Source organism: Microcaecilia unicolor, chromosome 11, assembly GCF_901765095.1.
Source record: "Microcaecilia unicolor chromosome 11, aMicUni1.1, whole genome shotgun sequence".
Classification (NCBI taxonomy): Eukaryota; Metazoa; Chordata; class Amphibia; order Gymnophiona; family Siphonopidae; genus Microcaecilia; species Microcaecilia unicolor.
The window spans coordinates 14,511,607-14,528,536 of record NC_044041.1 but is presented as its reverse complement, the minus strand read 5'-3'; the positions used below and the strand labels follow the sequence as shown (position 1 = coordinate 14,528,536).

General features: G+C 44.6%; 1 protein-coding gene across 1 annotated transcript in view; it reads right to left on the bottom strand.

Annotated features, from left to right (window-relative positions):
* HORMAD2 (HORMA domain containing 2) overlaps window positions 1–16,930 on the bottom strand; it is a 195,432-nt gene that overhangs the window by 140,959 nt on the left and 37,543 nt on the right. Inside the window, exon 4 of the mRNA XM_030218218.1 lies at window positions 2,115–2,178. Coding sequence (XP_030074078.1) covers window positions 2,115–2,178 — 64 coding nt within the window. The remainder of the gene's footprint in view (window positions 1–2,114; window positions 2,179–16,930) is intronic.

Genomic DNA, 16,930 nt, shown 5'->3' with positions numbered 1-16,930 from the left:
GCTTGCCCTGGGATTTGTAGTATGGAGTGTTGCCACGATCTGGGTTTCTGCCAGGTACTTGTGACCTGGATTGGCCACTGTTTGGAAAACAGGATGCTGGGCTAAGTGGACCATAGGTCTAACCCAGTATGGCTACTCTTATGTTCTTATGCTTTTGCTGGAGAGCAGCAGGGGCCTTGGGAACACGCTGTTGACGAGAAAAAGCGAGCTGGGGCTCAGTCTGAGCAGGCTGGCGAGCCGCAGGGGTGTACCTACACCTAGAATAGGAATAGGTGGCACTCCGCAACCTACCAAAATACCTCCTGGATGAGGAGGGTAGCTGCAGAAGATGTCCGGCGGGAGAGAGAAGACATAGCCTCAGTGTGCTCTGGAAGCAAGGCCCGGATTCGCTCATTGAGAGCCGCCATTGGTAAAGGGGCTCAGGTTGAGGCTCAGGTTGCCAAATCATCTGGGGTGCGGAAGCAGGATTTCAACTGCCGGGAGGACGCATTGGCACCTCTTGAATGGAGGGGGAGCGATCCTCTCGGTGTCAAAGCTTTTCAGGTGCAGAATCCCTCGGCGCCCCAGAGCTCCCAGTACTGTGTGTCGAAGGAGATCGGTGACTGTGCCCTTCGCCCGATACACCTCATCCAAGCTCCTTGGTGCCAAGGACGACACTGAATCCTCCCATCGCTTCGGGGTCGTCGGACAATGGCCGGTCCCGGGGGGCCTGCATAGCAGGAGGCCTCGAGGTAAGTGGTGACCCACTCGAAGCCTCGCTGCTCCCAGTGTCTCAGGGTCTCTCAGCAGCCATCCCTACCTCTACTCCCGATGCCTCCCTCGATGTAGACGCTGATGCTGCCGACCTCGATGTCGATGCTGATGTTGAAGAACAGGTCCGAGCTCAAAAAAGTTTCTTGCATTCGGCTTCTTGGGAAATTTGGGTCCTTTTCTTCATACGAAGACAGAGGATGCAATTTGCCGGGCTATGGTCGGCCCGAGGCACTGAATACACCAAGAATGTTTATCAGTACCCAAGGTGGTCCGGTTGCACTGGGTACAACGTTTGAAACCACTTTGATTCCCTTCAATGACATGGAAGGGAAATTGGCTTTGGCTAATCAAAGGTCGTGATTGTGCCGGAAAAATATAGAAAAGGCACAAAAAGGGGAGAGACCTGGCCGAGCAGGCCTAAAAATGGCCCATGCTGAAGACGAAAGAAAACTTGAACACGAGCTAAAGCTAAGAAAATAAAGGGATTTTTTTAAATAATAAAGGAATAAAAGGAAAAATAAGAATGGGAGCAAAAATACTGCTGAAAGGCACCTGAAAAAAAAAAGGCTCTTTCCTGGGCATGTGAGAAGCAACAGAAACACAGCCGCTTCTCACACAGAGAAAAAACAACTGAAGAGGCACAGTTGCACTGCGGGTGGGAAGGCACATCGCACATACGCATTGGAGCACTGCTTGCTCTCCAGAAGACTCTAGCAAACATCTTTTTGCTTGCTATAATACCAACCCAGGTGACGTGGGATCGTCTACCCACTTGTGAGAATGGTAAGCCTGCTTGCCCTCGGAGAATTGACTTTACATAGGAATAGCTACAGATTCACACTTATATATGCTTGATATTTGACACTGCCATGATCCTTGAACACTTCAAATCTGCAATTATTCATATAAATCTAAATCACTATACAGAAATCAAGACAGTATGAAAAATATTTGAACTGGGCAAAAATGAACTCTTTTTATTTATTTTAATTTGAGGTAAAAATTAAAAGATCTAAAACTGAGTTTTAAATAGGATAGAATAAGTTAGCCATCTCTATTTATTATCTGTATTGAGCACACAATGGAAGGGTGGAATATAAATCTAAATAAACTAAACTAAATATGTTCTGACATGTGAACATGTCTCTTCTAATATATATTTTGTTACTGAATGTTTTCCTGAATAAGAGACAAATATATCCAAGATTGTAGAATTTGGTTACCATAAAATGCATGCCAATTATTAACATTTCTTATTTATCAGATGTTTGAAATCCCTCTAGCTCTAATCTTGTAAACCCAGCATGACACAGTTCAATTTCCACTTGCACCATAATGGCCCACAATGCTCTGTTACTTACCATTTGACAACCTGATGAGACCCACAGCAGCTCTTATCTTCCTTAAGAATTTTTAAACAGAGTTCTGCAAAATGAGAGCACAAGGGGGATAGCTCTTTCATAAATATACATCACATTAAGTCAGGTCAGAAGAACCTTCAATTTTAAATGAATCATCTCCATGCTTGTCTTAATATTGAACCACAACATCCGGTGATCATTGGATGCCAGATTTTCACCCACTATAATATTAGAAACACTCCCTTAGATGATCACCCACTATAATATCAGGAACACTCTGCAGGACCGGCAGAAGAAGCAGCAATGGTGTGCAGAGAGCTGTGGTCCTGCACAACTTTGCTATTTAATTATTACTGTGGGCCTGGCAGAGGTGGCAACAGGAGAAATGGGGCAATATTGGATGATAGGGGGAGGGGAGAGAGAGAGGCAGAGGTAATAGTGGATGGGGGAGGAGAGAAAAATGGGGCAATACTGGATGGGAGAGGGATAGAGAGAGAAGAGGCAATGCTGGGAGGGGGGGAGCCTTTGGAAGCAGCTCACTATGCATGCCTGCGCCTTCCTGCCTGCTACCGTTGTGTGGTATAGATCAATTTAATACAATAGCTGGTAGAATTCAACTAAAATGGCAGGTTGGTGGGGCAGGCCCATCCTACTGTCCTCTAACACCTGCTACAGGTGAGTAACTTTGCTTTCTCTCTAAGGACAAACAGGACGATATTATTACTGATGGGGAATTCCTAGCTACCAGGCTGTCTTAAAAGGAAGGGGAAATGCAACCAAATCCTGCAACAGGCAAAAACCTGTAATCAAATCAAATCAAGGACAATCTGCTTTTCCTAAATATTTCCAAATGTGAGGCTAGTTTATTTCCTAATACTCCGGATCCCTTACCTCCCTGCCCTTCTCTGAACAACCAACTACTTCCTTTCAAAGACTCTATAAAGATTCTGGGTGTAATCTTTGACATTAAACTTACATTCAAACATCAAACTGATGCAGTAGAACAATCTGCCTTTTCAATGCATCACGTTAGTTTCATTCATCCTTTTCTTTCCCCTTCCCTGAGCCGTACACTTCTACTTGCCCTTGTCATTTCTCATCTTTGATTATTGTAATTCTCTCTACTCTGGTCTTCCTCTCTATTCTCTAAAACGTATCCAACTCATTCAGTCTACTGCTGTGAAGCTTCTCCATCGTGCACACCATTTTGACCATGTAACACCACTTCTTCAAGCTGAGTGCTGGCTACCTGTTTCTGCCTGCATTCAATTCAAGGATCTTGGAACAGTTTTTAAAGATCAGATTTATTTAGATTTTGCTGACACCTTTTCTGCAGTAGCTCAAGGTGAGTTACATTCAGGAACACTAGGAGGGGCATTTTCGAAAGGGACATCCAAGTTTTGATTTGGACGTCCTCGCAAAAAGTCCCAATCCAGGGGTGCGTATTTTCAAAACAAGATGGACGTCCATCTTTCGTTTTGATAATACGGTCAAGGACATCCAAATCCTGAAATTTGGTCATCCCTAGATTTGGACGTCCCTAGACATGGACGTTTCTGATTTGGGGCGATTTTCGAAACCAAGGATGTCCATGTCAGAAACGACCAAATGCAAGCCATTTGGTCGTGGGAGGAGCCAGCATTTCTAGTGCACTGGCCCCCCTGACATGCCAGGACACCAACCGAGCACCCTAGGGGGCACTGGACTTCATAAAATGCTCCCAGGAACACAGCTCCCTTACCTTGTGTGCTGAGCCCCCCCAAAACCCACTACCCCCAACTGTATACCACTACAATAGCCCTTACGGGTGAAGGGGGGCACCTAGATGTGGGTACAGTGGGTTTGTGGTGGGTTTTGGAGGGCTCGCTGTTTCCTCCACAAACGTAGCAGGTAGGGGGGGTATGGGCCTGGGTCCGCCTGCCTGAAGTGTACTGCACCCATTAAAACTGCTCCAGGGACCTGCATACTGCTGTGATGGACCTAAGTATGACATCTAAGACTGGCATAGAGGCTGGCAATTAATATTTTGAAAGATATTTTTTGAGGGTGGGAGGGGGTTAGTAACCACTGGGGGAGTAAGGGGAGGTCATCCCCGATTCCCTCCGGTGGTCATCTGGTCATTTTGGGCACCTTTTTGTGCCTTGGTCGTAAGAAAAACACAACCAGGTCAAAACGTCCAAGTGTTCGTCAAGGACGTCCTTGTTTTTTTTTATTATGGGTGAAGGACATCGAAGTGTTAGGCACGTCCAAGTCCCGCCTTCGCTGCACTTCCAACATGCTTCCTTGAACTTTGGCCGTCCTTGCGACGGAGTGCAGTTGAGGACGTCCTAAATCGAGCTTCCATTATACCGATTTGGACGTCCCTGGGAGAAGGACGTCCATCTCTCGATTCATGTCGAAAGATGGACATCCTTCTCTTTCGAAAATGAACCCATAGATATTTCTCTGTCTTCTAGCTTCCTATCCTGTAGGTCATTTAGGGCAATGCCTCCTTCTAACAATAATGTGGTCTTCTTAGTCACCACCATAACAAGGGAGTCCACCCTGGGAAGCTGCAGTTTATCTTTCTCCTAGTCATGAAACGCCTAGCACCCACCTGTAGGAGTATTTCCCTGGGTGTCTCACCTTGCTGGTCTTGGCCTATACAAGCCTATGACATCCTGTTTCAACAAGATGGTTGCATCCACCCCTGACCTGCACATCTCTGTGTCAGCAAGAAACAGCTTTGCAGCTTGTGGAAAATTACAGCAGAAGCTCAACACCAAGGACATGCTGTGGCCAAACCAGGCCCCCTTATCTCCCTGAGAGGCTGGCTCCAGCAAGGAGGGTAAGAAACAGAAAATGCATACCAAAATGTAACAACTTGAAGGTCAAGAACAACGGACTGTTCTTGCCAGGCAGTGAGCCGAGAAAGATCCAGATTGGTCCCGGCTGGTCACCTGGGCATCAGGGACTGAGGAGAGCGGGAACAAGGAGAAAGGAGTTAGTCGGAAACCTTGGAAGAAGGTGGAGGTGGAAAGAAGACCAGTGAGACCTAATAAGGTCCACCAACTGATGAACTGTGTATCTGGAGGAAAGTATCGTGGTTCAGCTGTACCTGCACTGAGTGACCTGTGCCCTCCTTGTCTGCTGCAGAGTTCCCTTCCAGCTCTGACTGAGACTCGCTGCCATATCAGCTTGAGTCTGTGAGGTGACCCGTGCATTCCCGGAAGACAACCCTGAGGTCAGCTTGGTGAGAGACACGGTGATCTATTGCCTATTAGTCTGGGTTTAGTTAGTGGTATTTACCTGAGCAGAAGGCTGGTGCCATCATACTTGTGATCAGGAGGAGCTGCTAATAACTGTACTACCTCGTAACATAGTGTGACTTATCAGTGGCGTAATATTATCTGGTAACCAGTAAGAATTAGTGTTTAGTAGTGTGACGTATGAGTGTAATTTTTATCAGCCAGTAATTTTGTATTCAGCCAAAGCTTTGCAGAGTTCTATTTTGTATACCTTAGCTATATTTTCTTACCTGATATACCATAATAAATCTAATATATATATCAGCCTGCATTCTCAGCTGCAGTTCTTTCTAACGGAAGTATTTGGCTAGGTTCCAAGGTTCCCACCCCTAGACCTAGTACAGGATTATTTGCTTGCAGATAGTTCTGCTTGGGGAACCTGGACACAGGTAATTTATTATCTGTGATTATCCTATAGGTTAACCCTGTGACCACCTAGAGGGTCTGTCCCCAGCACTTCTCAGGTTCACCTGCACCTGGGAATGTGCTCTATACTAGCACCCTCCTCCCACTGACTGGCTCCCACTTGCCTCTGAGTGAGTCTTCCACTATCAAGCTATTCCCCACTCAAGGGTACCACAGTTCCTAGAAAGTACTCACAGACCCAAAACACAAACCACCAGGATTCTTAGTCAGTCCAGGACAGCAGAGCTAATAAACTACAGGCTTATTATAACAGAACTTAAACAGTGAACAGAAAAAGGTGAAATCAGCAAACAATAACAGGTAACTGAATATGGATCAATTATAAAGCTACTAGTGAAAAAGGCCCGTTTCGAAAACAAATGAAACGGGCGCTAGCATGTAGTTTGTTTTTCTGTTATTTTGTCTCTTGATATTAAAGGAAAGGCATCCCACTGTGTAGGTCGTGGTGTTTGACAAAATGGCCGCCAAAAACAGGATATTGTCGTTTGAATTGCTCACAGAAATGATTTTTTGTAATGTATGTAGAAAACCTATCCCCACAGTTGTTGTTGTGTTTTGTAACGTTATTATTGTTAACAGATTTATACTTTAGCATTTGTTTCAGTACTGGTGGTGGTGCTCAAAATGGCTGCCTATAACAGCGTTGAAAGTAGCGTGGAAATGGTGGGGGAAATAACAGCGAAGCAGCAAAGGTGTAGAAACAGAAATGAATCAGGGTAGAGGCGTGCAAGCAGATGAGCAGCTAGTAAAGTAGTGTGTAAAGGTTCGGTTGTTGTGGTCGGTGGGCATTGTAGCAGTGCAATGATTATAACACGGTGAAACGTATTGTGAAATTGGTGGGTGAAATAACGGGAAAGCAGCAAAGAGGAAGGAAGTGAATGAAATGAATGAGTGCAGATGAGTAGAAGCAGACGAAAGCAGTATGTTCGTTCGGTGGACGCTTTTGTTTATGTATTGTGGGCACTAATGTCCCGGCCTAGCAGAGGGGGAATTGCGGACACAGAAAGCAGCAAGAAGCAGAGGGGGAATTGCGGACACAGAAAACAGCAAGAAGTCGGTAATACGTTTTTGTAATTTTGGAAAAGTAAGTCCGTGTTACCTTTGTTGGAAGAAAGTTAAGGAAAGCAATGTTGTTTTTCCAGCGTTGTTCGTCTCGTGTTACCCAGAGAAGGAGTGACCCCTTTGGCGTGTAATGCTCCTCCTTTTTTGTGTAGCAGTTGGCTGTGATAGGTCCATTATCCGTCCTTGCATTCCGTTGCCTGGCAACGATGGAGGCCCACGCAATGAGTGACCAGTTCGCGTGTAAGGCACCCCCCCTTCTTCTTTTTGAGTTGTTTGATAGGTGCATGAGGCGTGATTGCATTCCGTTGCCTTGCAACGGTGCAGTCCTTCGCCTCAGACGCTCCTCCCTTCTTCTATTTGAGTTTCCTATTGGTGTGACGCTCATCCGTGTGTGTTGCAGCTGTGACGCTCGTCCAGGTCATGGCGGCACAGAGATGTACTGTGCTTAAAAGTGGTTACAGAGCGTCGAACATACGAACTATTGAAGCCTCAGAGTGTGGTTCAGAACGTTCAGGGTGCTTTTTATGTCCAGTTGGGGCGTGGCGTAGGTCGCAGATGGGGCGTGGCTGAGGGCAGTAGTGAGTAGTCCGAATAGCCTTCCCTACCAGGAGGACTACAGCAGTTCAGGGCTTCACTGCCACAGTTGGAGGGAGTTTCAGAACGTTCAAGGTGGGATTTATTTATAGAGATCTAAATATTTTGTAACTACCTGGGTAGCACCTGGGAGTTTCAGGAAAATTAACTGCTCACCCTGGTCAACTCATGCACTAAAGTTGGATAGTCAGATGTAAAAAGGGCACCAATGTGTTTGGTCAGTTGAACGCCCAGATAGTGAACACAATTAGAGGTCCATTTAACTGAAAAAAAAGCACGTAGATAAAGCTGATGGATCCAGGCCAACAGCTAGTCCAACAGTTTTAGACAACTTCACCTTAAAACCAGAAACCTCTGAGTAGGTCGAGGTCTCCCTCAAAAAGTTAGGCATAGAAATCAAAGGTCATGTGAGGGACAGGAGAACATCATCATCTGCAAACAATGCTACCTTGTAATTCATACCCCAAAATATCTGGATTAGCTGTCACCATAGCAGCAAAAGGCTCCATGATCATGGCAAACAATAAGGGGAACAAGGGGCAACCTTGACAAATACCCCTTGTTGAGAAAATAATCCTGAGTTTCCTCCATTAATGCAAACACAGGCCTTAGGAAAATCATAAGGAGCATGAACGATTGTCAAAAAAAGGGACCCAATCCAAATTTAAACAATACTCGATCCAGGAAGGGATAATGAACCCTATCAAATGCCTTCTTGGGATCAAGTCCCAGATCTTTGACATTGCTTTTGACTCCTAACCTTTACTCACTTGCCCTGTACCCCACCTCTTTAATTCCCTTACCCCTTAGCTGTTCTGTCTGTTTACCTGTCTTATTTAGATTGTGAGCTCTTTGAGCAGGAACTGTCTTTTCGCTGATGTACAGCGCTGTGTATGCCTTGTAGCGCTATAGAAGTGATAAGTAGTAGTAGTAGAATGCATGAATAAACATGTGGATAAAGGTGAGCTGGTTGATGTACTGTATCTAGATTTTCAGAAAACTTTTGACAAAGTTCCTCATGAGAGACTCCTGAGAAAATTAGAGTCATTGAATAGGAGGCAATGTTCTGTTGTGGATTAGGAATAGTTATAGGCCAGAAAACAGAGGGTATGGTTAAACGGCCATTTCTTTCAATGGAGGAGGGTGAATAGTGGAGTGACGCAGGGATCTGTACTTGGATCGATGCTATTTAACATCTGGAAATCGGAACGATGAGCGAGGTGATTAAATTTAAAGATGACACAAAGGGAGTGTGTCAAGATTGCACCGAGAGCGGATGTTTTGTAAGTTTGCTCCAGCAAGCCTCACTAAAGTCCACTTTTTCCTTGCTTACAAATGCCTCATTCAAAGAGAAAAGGACTGTCCGGGCAGTTCCCCCACCTACCGAGACATCCACGTCAGTGAGTCCAGGGCTGGAGCGCTTTTTTCCCGCTCTTTCTCAGATAGTAAGCAGGGTGGAATCCATAGCAGGAGGATCTGGTGAAGCGGCTCCCCTGCTGAAAGGCGAAACATCATTGTCTCCCCCGCCATTCTCTATGATCCCTCCGTGCCCAGCAACGTCAGCAAGCTGTGTGGCGAACCCAACGGACACCGGAAGAGTGGATGTTGGTGGACCCAGTGGGGTGACCAGCTCAGCGTTAACAACTACGTCTTTGGGAAAGGAACCGGAGGTAAGCCTCGGGAAGATATGGCTGAAATTATTAGATATGGAGAAAACCTTACAACAATCTTCAGGAGAGGTAAAAGTTGTGAACTCTAAAGTGCAAGAATTGAAAGATTCAATAGAAACGGTTAAACAAGATTTTTCTACAAAAATTGAGAGTTTACAAAGTGAGATGAAACAAACAAGTGAATTTAAAGCTGCAGTAATAAAAGACAATGTTGATATAAGAAGGAAGATCGAACAAATAGAAAACTACAATAGGAGATTGAATCTCCGTCTGCTTAATTTTCCTAAACTTTTGGGGGTATCCCCATTAGAAATGTTTACTAGATTCCTGAGAGAAATTTTAAATTATCCACAAGAGGCAATTCCTCCTTTAAATAAAATTTACTTTATATCAAATACAATTAAAAAAGCAGACGGAGAAAGGAATGATAATGACGGAAATGAAATAAATGCGGACAATATTACGGCTATTTTGGAACAGTCACTGGATAACGTCACAGAAAGAGTGACGCTGATTGTGTCTTTTGTTTTTCAACAAGACAAATTAAATAATGAGACTCTATTTTAAATCAGCGAATCACAAATTTGGAGGTGAAAAAATATGGCTTTATCCTGACGTGACAAAAGTCATTCAACAAAGAAGGAAAATGTTTCTTTCTATGAAATTAAAGACAATAGAATTAGGAGGATCCTTCCTTTTGGTATATCCATGTAAATGTATTGTAAGGTTAAATCAGATAAAATACGTGTTTTATATGCCTGATCAGCTTAAGTCTTTTCTAGACTCAAAACAACGATAGAGACTTTGAAAAGTTAAATGAGAATTACGGCGACATATTTTTTTTCAATGTTGTAATAAACAATTGTATTATAATCTTCAATAATTCCTACCCTCCCCCCTTTAAATCTAGGGGTCTAATGAAGCCAGTATATGTTATGTTAAAAGGATTTCCTGTAAGAGCATTGTTCTTAATGGCTGTATTTTACTTAACAGAATATACCTGTTTAAGTTTGCAGAAAATTAATAAAAATGATAAATCATAAAGATGACACAAAACTATTCAAGGTTATTAGAACACTTGCAGACTGTGAAAATTTGCAGGAAGACCTTAGGAAGCTGGAAGACTGGGCATCCAAATGGCAGAAGAAATTTAATGTGGCCAAATGAACGTAATGCATACTGGGAAGAATAATCTGAATCATAGTTACCTGATGCTAGGGTCCACCTTAGGAGTCAGCACTCAAGGAAACGATCAAGGAGTCATTGTAGACAATATGCTGAAATCTTCTGCCCAGTGTGCAGTGGCGGCCAAAAAAGCAAACAGAATGCTAGGAATCATTAGGAAAGGGATGGTAAATAAGACCGAGAATACGGGAGATCACGTGATGCGGTGAGGAGCGTCGGACGTGTGAGTCTGGAACTGCTCGGGGGTGCGCTCCTCAATCCTTTTTTCATAAGCAGATTATATAAATTACACACGCACTCAATAAGAGTAAGAGCATCAGCTTGTATAGACAAATACTTGATTTTGCCAGCCACAATGGCGTCAAAGTCATCAAAAAAGGGTCTGGACCGTACTAAGCATGCTGATGACAAAATGGCGGAATCTACACAGGCCCTGCACCTAAACTGCACAGAGGAAGTGATCACAGAGCTCACAGCTTCGGTGGTGCGGGCCTTAGATTCCCGCTTTCAACAGTTGTCGGAACAGATTGCAGGAATATCGGAGCCTGCTCGGAGAATGGGTGAACTAGAATGCAGAGTTTCTGACCTGGAAGATGGGATGCAGACCCGGGGCGAGGAGCTCACGCGGCTGGCGGAGCTGGTAAAGGCTCAACAACCTAAACCTGAAGATCTGGAGAACTGTGCACGCAGAGATAATCTGCGGTTTGTGGGTGTGCCGGAGGAAGTTTCAGAAAAGTCTTTGCGATCGGCGCTGGAACGGTGGCTTAGTGCCTTGTTGCCGCCTGAGATTGGGACAACGCCGGTGCGGCTGGAAAGAGCGCATAGATTGGGTTCCTGACAGCCTGGTGAGCAGAGGCCAAGAGTTGTAATTGCTAAGTTCCATAATTCAGCACAGAAAGACTCCTTTCTGCACTATTATCGTGTACACAGAGAGGAGGTTCGGTTTGAGGGAGTGCAGGTGAGGGTGTTTCAAGATTACTCTGCAGCACTATCGGCACGACACAGGATGTTTACTCCAGTGTGTGCGAGGTTGGTGGAAAAGAATCAAAAGTTTCAGCTGCGATACCCTGCAGTCCTGAGAATTTTCAGCAATGGACAATGGCGTTCATATGACTCTCCAGAAAGCGTGTCGGACTGGTTGAATGGAGTGTCCGTAAACTAGTCTTCAATCTATAATGTGTTAGAGGATTTGTGTCAATTTGTGGGTAATGCCAGTGGGTGATGGGAGAGTTATACATGCTTAAGATTTGCCATTTCCCGCCTGATGCGCTCCCGAAACAGAATAAGGGTGTGAGTGTGGATAACAGGTTATGAGTGTGTGGTGAGGCGCTGTGGGCTAATTTTACTCTATGCCTACTGGGGTATTGTTTTCTTACACATCTCGGTCCCACAAAGCATTATAACGTGATTACTCAATCCTTAACAGAGTAATGTTGAGGGTTAGGTGTTGGCTGTTGGGGAGGGATGTGGGGAGTGGAGGTGGGGGGGGTGGGAGAGGTTGTGTGGAAGGTTTATTGTTGGGATGTTGACCGTTGTTGGGGTAGTGTGTTTGCCACATGAAAGTGTAACCATTTTGGATCAGGTTCCTATGTGCTGCTGCGGTATGCAGGGAGACTGTGACTCTTGGGTGAGGGCTGGGCACCTGGGAGTTCTTTTGGCTCTATGTAATTTGATATATCGCATAATTGGGAGTTGGGACCCTGGCTAAATTGCAAGCTCCTAGATTAATCTCTTGGAATGTATCAGGTATCACCTCACCTGTAAAACGAACAAAATTTTGGCAGCACTACAACGTCACAGGGCTTCCATTGCATGCCTTCAAGAGACAAAATTGTCGGACACTGAACACCTAAAACTTAGGCAGAGATGGGTGGGGGAGTGCTTTTTCTCTTCAGCACAGGGAAGGAAAGGTGGGGTAGCTGTGCTTATTCATAAAAACTTGCAGTGCAAAGCTCGCATAGTAACTCAGGATGGCAAGGGGTGGTACATACTTTTACATTTGAATATCATGGGTCAAGATGTCTTTCTGCTTAATATATATGGGTCGAATGTATATGACCATTCCCTCTTTCAGCATTTAGTGCGCTTGAGCATCCAACATTCCTCCACCCCTTGGATTCTTATGGGGCATTTCAATCAGGTGATGGATGGTCAGCAGGACAGGTCAGTCCCCTTGGCGGGGGTGGCAATGGGTGGTAGCAGAGGCTTGCAGTATTTGTGTAAAGCTCTAAACTTGGTTGATCCCTGGCGCCTGGTTAACCCTAGTGTATGTGACTATACCCATCTTTCAAGAGCTCATGGCACCTGGTCGAGATTAGATTATATTTTAACAGATGCTACTCTTTTCCCACAGATTTTGCATGCGGAGATTGGGCCCCTAGAGATCTCAGATCACACTCTGATATGGGTAGATATGGACTTGGGAGCGGCAAGACTCCGAGGCAGTCAGTGGCGATTTCCTTCATATTTAGCGGATGATGTTCACTTTCAAGATTATATTTGTCAGAAGTGGTCGTTTTCGGATGCTAACGCTTGTCATGAGTCGGAAGCTCAACTGTATTGGGAAACATCGAAGGTAGTGATGAGGGGAAAAATAATTTCCTATATGTGTGTGCGCACAAGGCGAATTGCGAGGGGGATAATTCACTTGGAACATAAGTATAAGGTAGCAAAGCACGCGTATTTGGCGACTTCCTCCGTGTCATCTCGAGAAGTGATGTTGTCGACCCTAGCTGCTCTCAATTCCTTGATCCATGAATGCACTAAGAAACAACTTTTCCATCGTTCTTTTATCTTTCATAGGTATTGCAATAAGTCGGGCAAATTGCTGGCAAGAGTCACGAAGAGTTGGGGCGGTAATAGATTTGTTCCTTCTTTGTTGCCGCCGGATGGGACGAGAGTCAATCGGCGGGCATTTTGCGGATTTTACGTGATTTTTTTGCTTCTTTATATGCAGTGCCGGAGTCTCAGTTTGGGCCTTCGGTAGTGGATTACCTAGAAGATTTGGGAATGTTGCGCTTATCCGCAGAAGCTGTGTGTCAGTTGAATGCTCCTCTGAGAGCCAAAGAAATTCAGAGAGTTGTAAAATCTCTCAGAAGGGGCACTGCTCCGGGGCCGGATGGGTATACAACTGAATACTATCAGCTTATGTTGCCCCAGATTTGTGGCCCCCTAGCCTCCTTTTTTGAAGTTTCAGTCACGGAGGGCGTGTTTCCTACAGATACCAATACCAATTACCAATTACACTCATACCTAAGCCGGGTAAGCCGTTGGAACGCCCGGAATCATATAGGCCGATTTCACTCGTTAATGTAGATTTAAAGATATTGTCTATGGTCTTGGCAGACCGTTTGGAGCTGCATATTGCTGCCCTGGTTGGAGAGGGCCAGGTGGGGTTTGTAAGAGGCCGCCACTCATCTATTAATGTGCGCAGGGTTTGTATGGCAATTGCGCATAGTCAGAATACTGAGGAGCCTTTATTATTGGTTAGTTTAGATGCAGAAAAGTCTTTTGACAAGGTACGTTGGGACTATCTTTTTGGGGTATTGGAATATGTGGGAATGACGGGTTGGTTTTTGCGTGCAATCTCAGCTCTCTGTTCTCAGCCAACAGCATCTCTTGTTGTAAATGGATTGCGTTCATCTTCGTTCCCTATAGCCAGTGGTATGCGGCAGGGATGCCCATTATCTCCTCTGTTATTTCTTCTTTATTTGGAGCCCCCTGTTGCGTACCATCCAAATAGATCCTGAAATTTCACGGATTACGGTGCCCTCGTTCTCGGTTAAGAAATTGGCATTTGCAGACGACATTTTGTTGACCTTGACAAACTCCCAGCAATCGTTGGGTAATTTACTTAATGTTATAGAGGAATTTAGTTATTTCTCTGGCTTTACTCTTAATTTGCAGAAATCTGTCGCCTTTCCTATTCAAGCTTAGGGAGACTTGGGAGGGAGAGTTTCCCCTTTCGTAGTCTTCGGGCCCATTAAAATATTTGGGGGTGTTTATTCCTTCGGATCTGTCACTCTTGTTTGAGGATAATATAGACCCTACGAAGTTGGCATTCACTCCCCTTGTCCATTCTGGGTAGAATAGCTCTTTATAATATGATATTGGCCCCTAGGTGGCCTTATGTGTTACAAAATGCTACTTATATTCCCTAAGCATGGGGATGATAGACTGGTGACGCGTCTAGTGACATGTTACCTGTGGCAGGGCAAGAGACCTTGGTTGCCGGCATCTCAACTCTTTCTCCCTCGCCTCCAGGGGGCAATGGGGCTACTTAGTGTTAAGTTATATTTGGTGGCAAGCAATATGCGTCACCTTACTGATTGGTTCATTTCAGTGCCTGGCTGCATGCGTCGCCGAGGAGTCTGTGTACGCCTGCCGCCTCTGCGCCACTTTTACTACCTCTGAGGAGAGCGTGGCGTTGGATTTGTCATTTCTATGGCTTGTCAGCAGAGTCCTCTCCCACTGTTGCCGTTACAGGGTAATGCAGACTTCCGGCCAGGATCCACCGCAGTGAATTTTGCTACTTGGCATCTAGGGTGTTAAAGTATTTGCATCAGTTATATACAGAGGATGGAGCTCTTAAGTCCCTGGAGGACATGCAAGCGGAGTATGGTATGGAGGGAGTGAACTTTTTCTCTATGTTTCAGTTGCATCACTATGTAAGGTCTCTCCCTTCTCTTTCTTTAACACCGCAGGTATGGGAAAAACTACTCACCATTTTTGGGCTCGATGCCCAGTTGTTAATTCCTCTCAAATATTATCATTCTATCTTGCAGGAACACTTGGGTGAAGTTGATTATGGTAAATTAGTGTGCAGTTGGAAAAGAGAATTAGCAGTGAATCTCCAGGGGAATAAGCTGAAGACGTCTCTTGGACATTCAAAAGTTAACTGAAAATGTGACACTGCGAGAAACACATTATAAATTTTTAATGCAGATGTACATATCCCCACATAGGGCTTATCGGGCAGCCATGAGGGAGGATGATGTCTGCGCGAAGTGCGCTCATTCTCCAGCAGTTTTGGGACACGTTTTGGACTTGCCCACGGATTTTTTTAGTTTTGGCGGCAAGTGTGTCAACATGTTTCTTTTTTGTGGGGGGTTATTTGGCAACCGAATCCGTCCCAATTTATTTGACATTTTCAGGGTGTCTCTGTTTTTGCCTAAGGGTTTGAAGCCATTTTTAAAAAGGGCAATTCTTATTGGTAAGAAATCTATTCTTCAGCATTGGATAACTGTGGAATCTCCAACATTACAGCAGTGGCGATCCAATATGATTTTTCTTTGTACATTGGAACGCAGCGGTATAGGGGACTTGTCCTCCTCCAGGGGAGAATATTTTTGTCAGAGGTGGTCCCCATTTTGGGAATCATTGACCGAAGTGGCATGTAGTAGAATACTGAATGCTTAAAGTAGTGTAGAGTGGCATGGGGTTGGGCAGGGGGGTGGGAGGTTGGGATTGGGGAGGGGTAAGGATAAGTTTTTCTAATTCATGATAATATCATCAATTGGTTAATATCACGTAGTTATTCCATATTTTGTTATTAGAGTGTCTCTAACAAACATTGTGGTATGCCTATTGGGAGGGGCTTTGTTATTGAAATGGGTTCGTTTATCAATGAGACATCTGGTATATTGGTTAGGTTTAATATAACTAATTAACATGCTCCAATATAAATTTGGGGGGAGGAGGGGGGTTGGGGAGGGATGGGTGAGGTTAATTGAAAAATTGTAATGGATGGTGAGACTTAATAACTAATGTGCAGTGTTGTTAATGTGCACGGTTTGGTTGTTAATATGACAGTTTCAATATGTTATCTGTCTTTTTCTTTTGCCATCAATAAAAACATTTTAAAAAATAAGACCAAGAATACTATAAAGCTTCTATATCGCTCCATGGTGTGACCTCATCTTGAGTATTGCATTCAATTCTGGTCAATGTATCTCAAAAAAATATATAGCAGAATTAGAAAAGGTTCAAAGAAGAGCAACCAAAATGATAGAGGGGATGGAACTCCTCTCATATGAGGAAAGGCTAAAGATATTAGGGCCCTTCAACTTGGAAAAGAGATGGGAGATATGATCGAGGTCTACAAAATTCTGAGTGGTGTAGAGCGTGACTAGAAGTGAATCGATTTTTTACTCTTTCATAAAGTACAAAGACTAGGGGACACTTTTAAATCAAACAGGAGGAAATATTTTTTCACTCAATGATTTGTTAAGCTCTGAAACTCTTTGCCAGAGGAAGAAACAACAGTTAGTGTATCTGAGTTTAAAAAAGGTTTGGACAAATTCCTGGAGGACATGGAGGAGCATAATCGAACGCAAACGCCTATCTCCATGGGCGTCTATGTCCGAAAACGGGTCCGTGAAGAAGCGGGACAGACCGCATTTTCGAAAAAAATGGACGTTTTCAGCTGGGCATTTGGGTTTTTTTAGCGATAATGGAAACTAAAATCGCCCAGCTCAAAAACGTCCCAACCAAGAGCCAATTGGTCGTGGGAGGGGCCACGATTCGTACTACACTCGCCCCCCTGACATGCCAGGACACCAACTGGGCACCCTAGAGGTCAGTGCGGTGGACT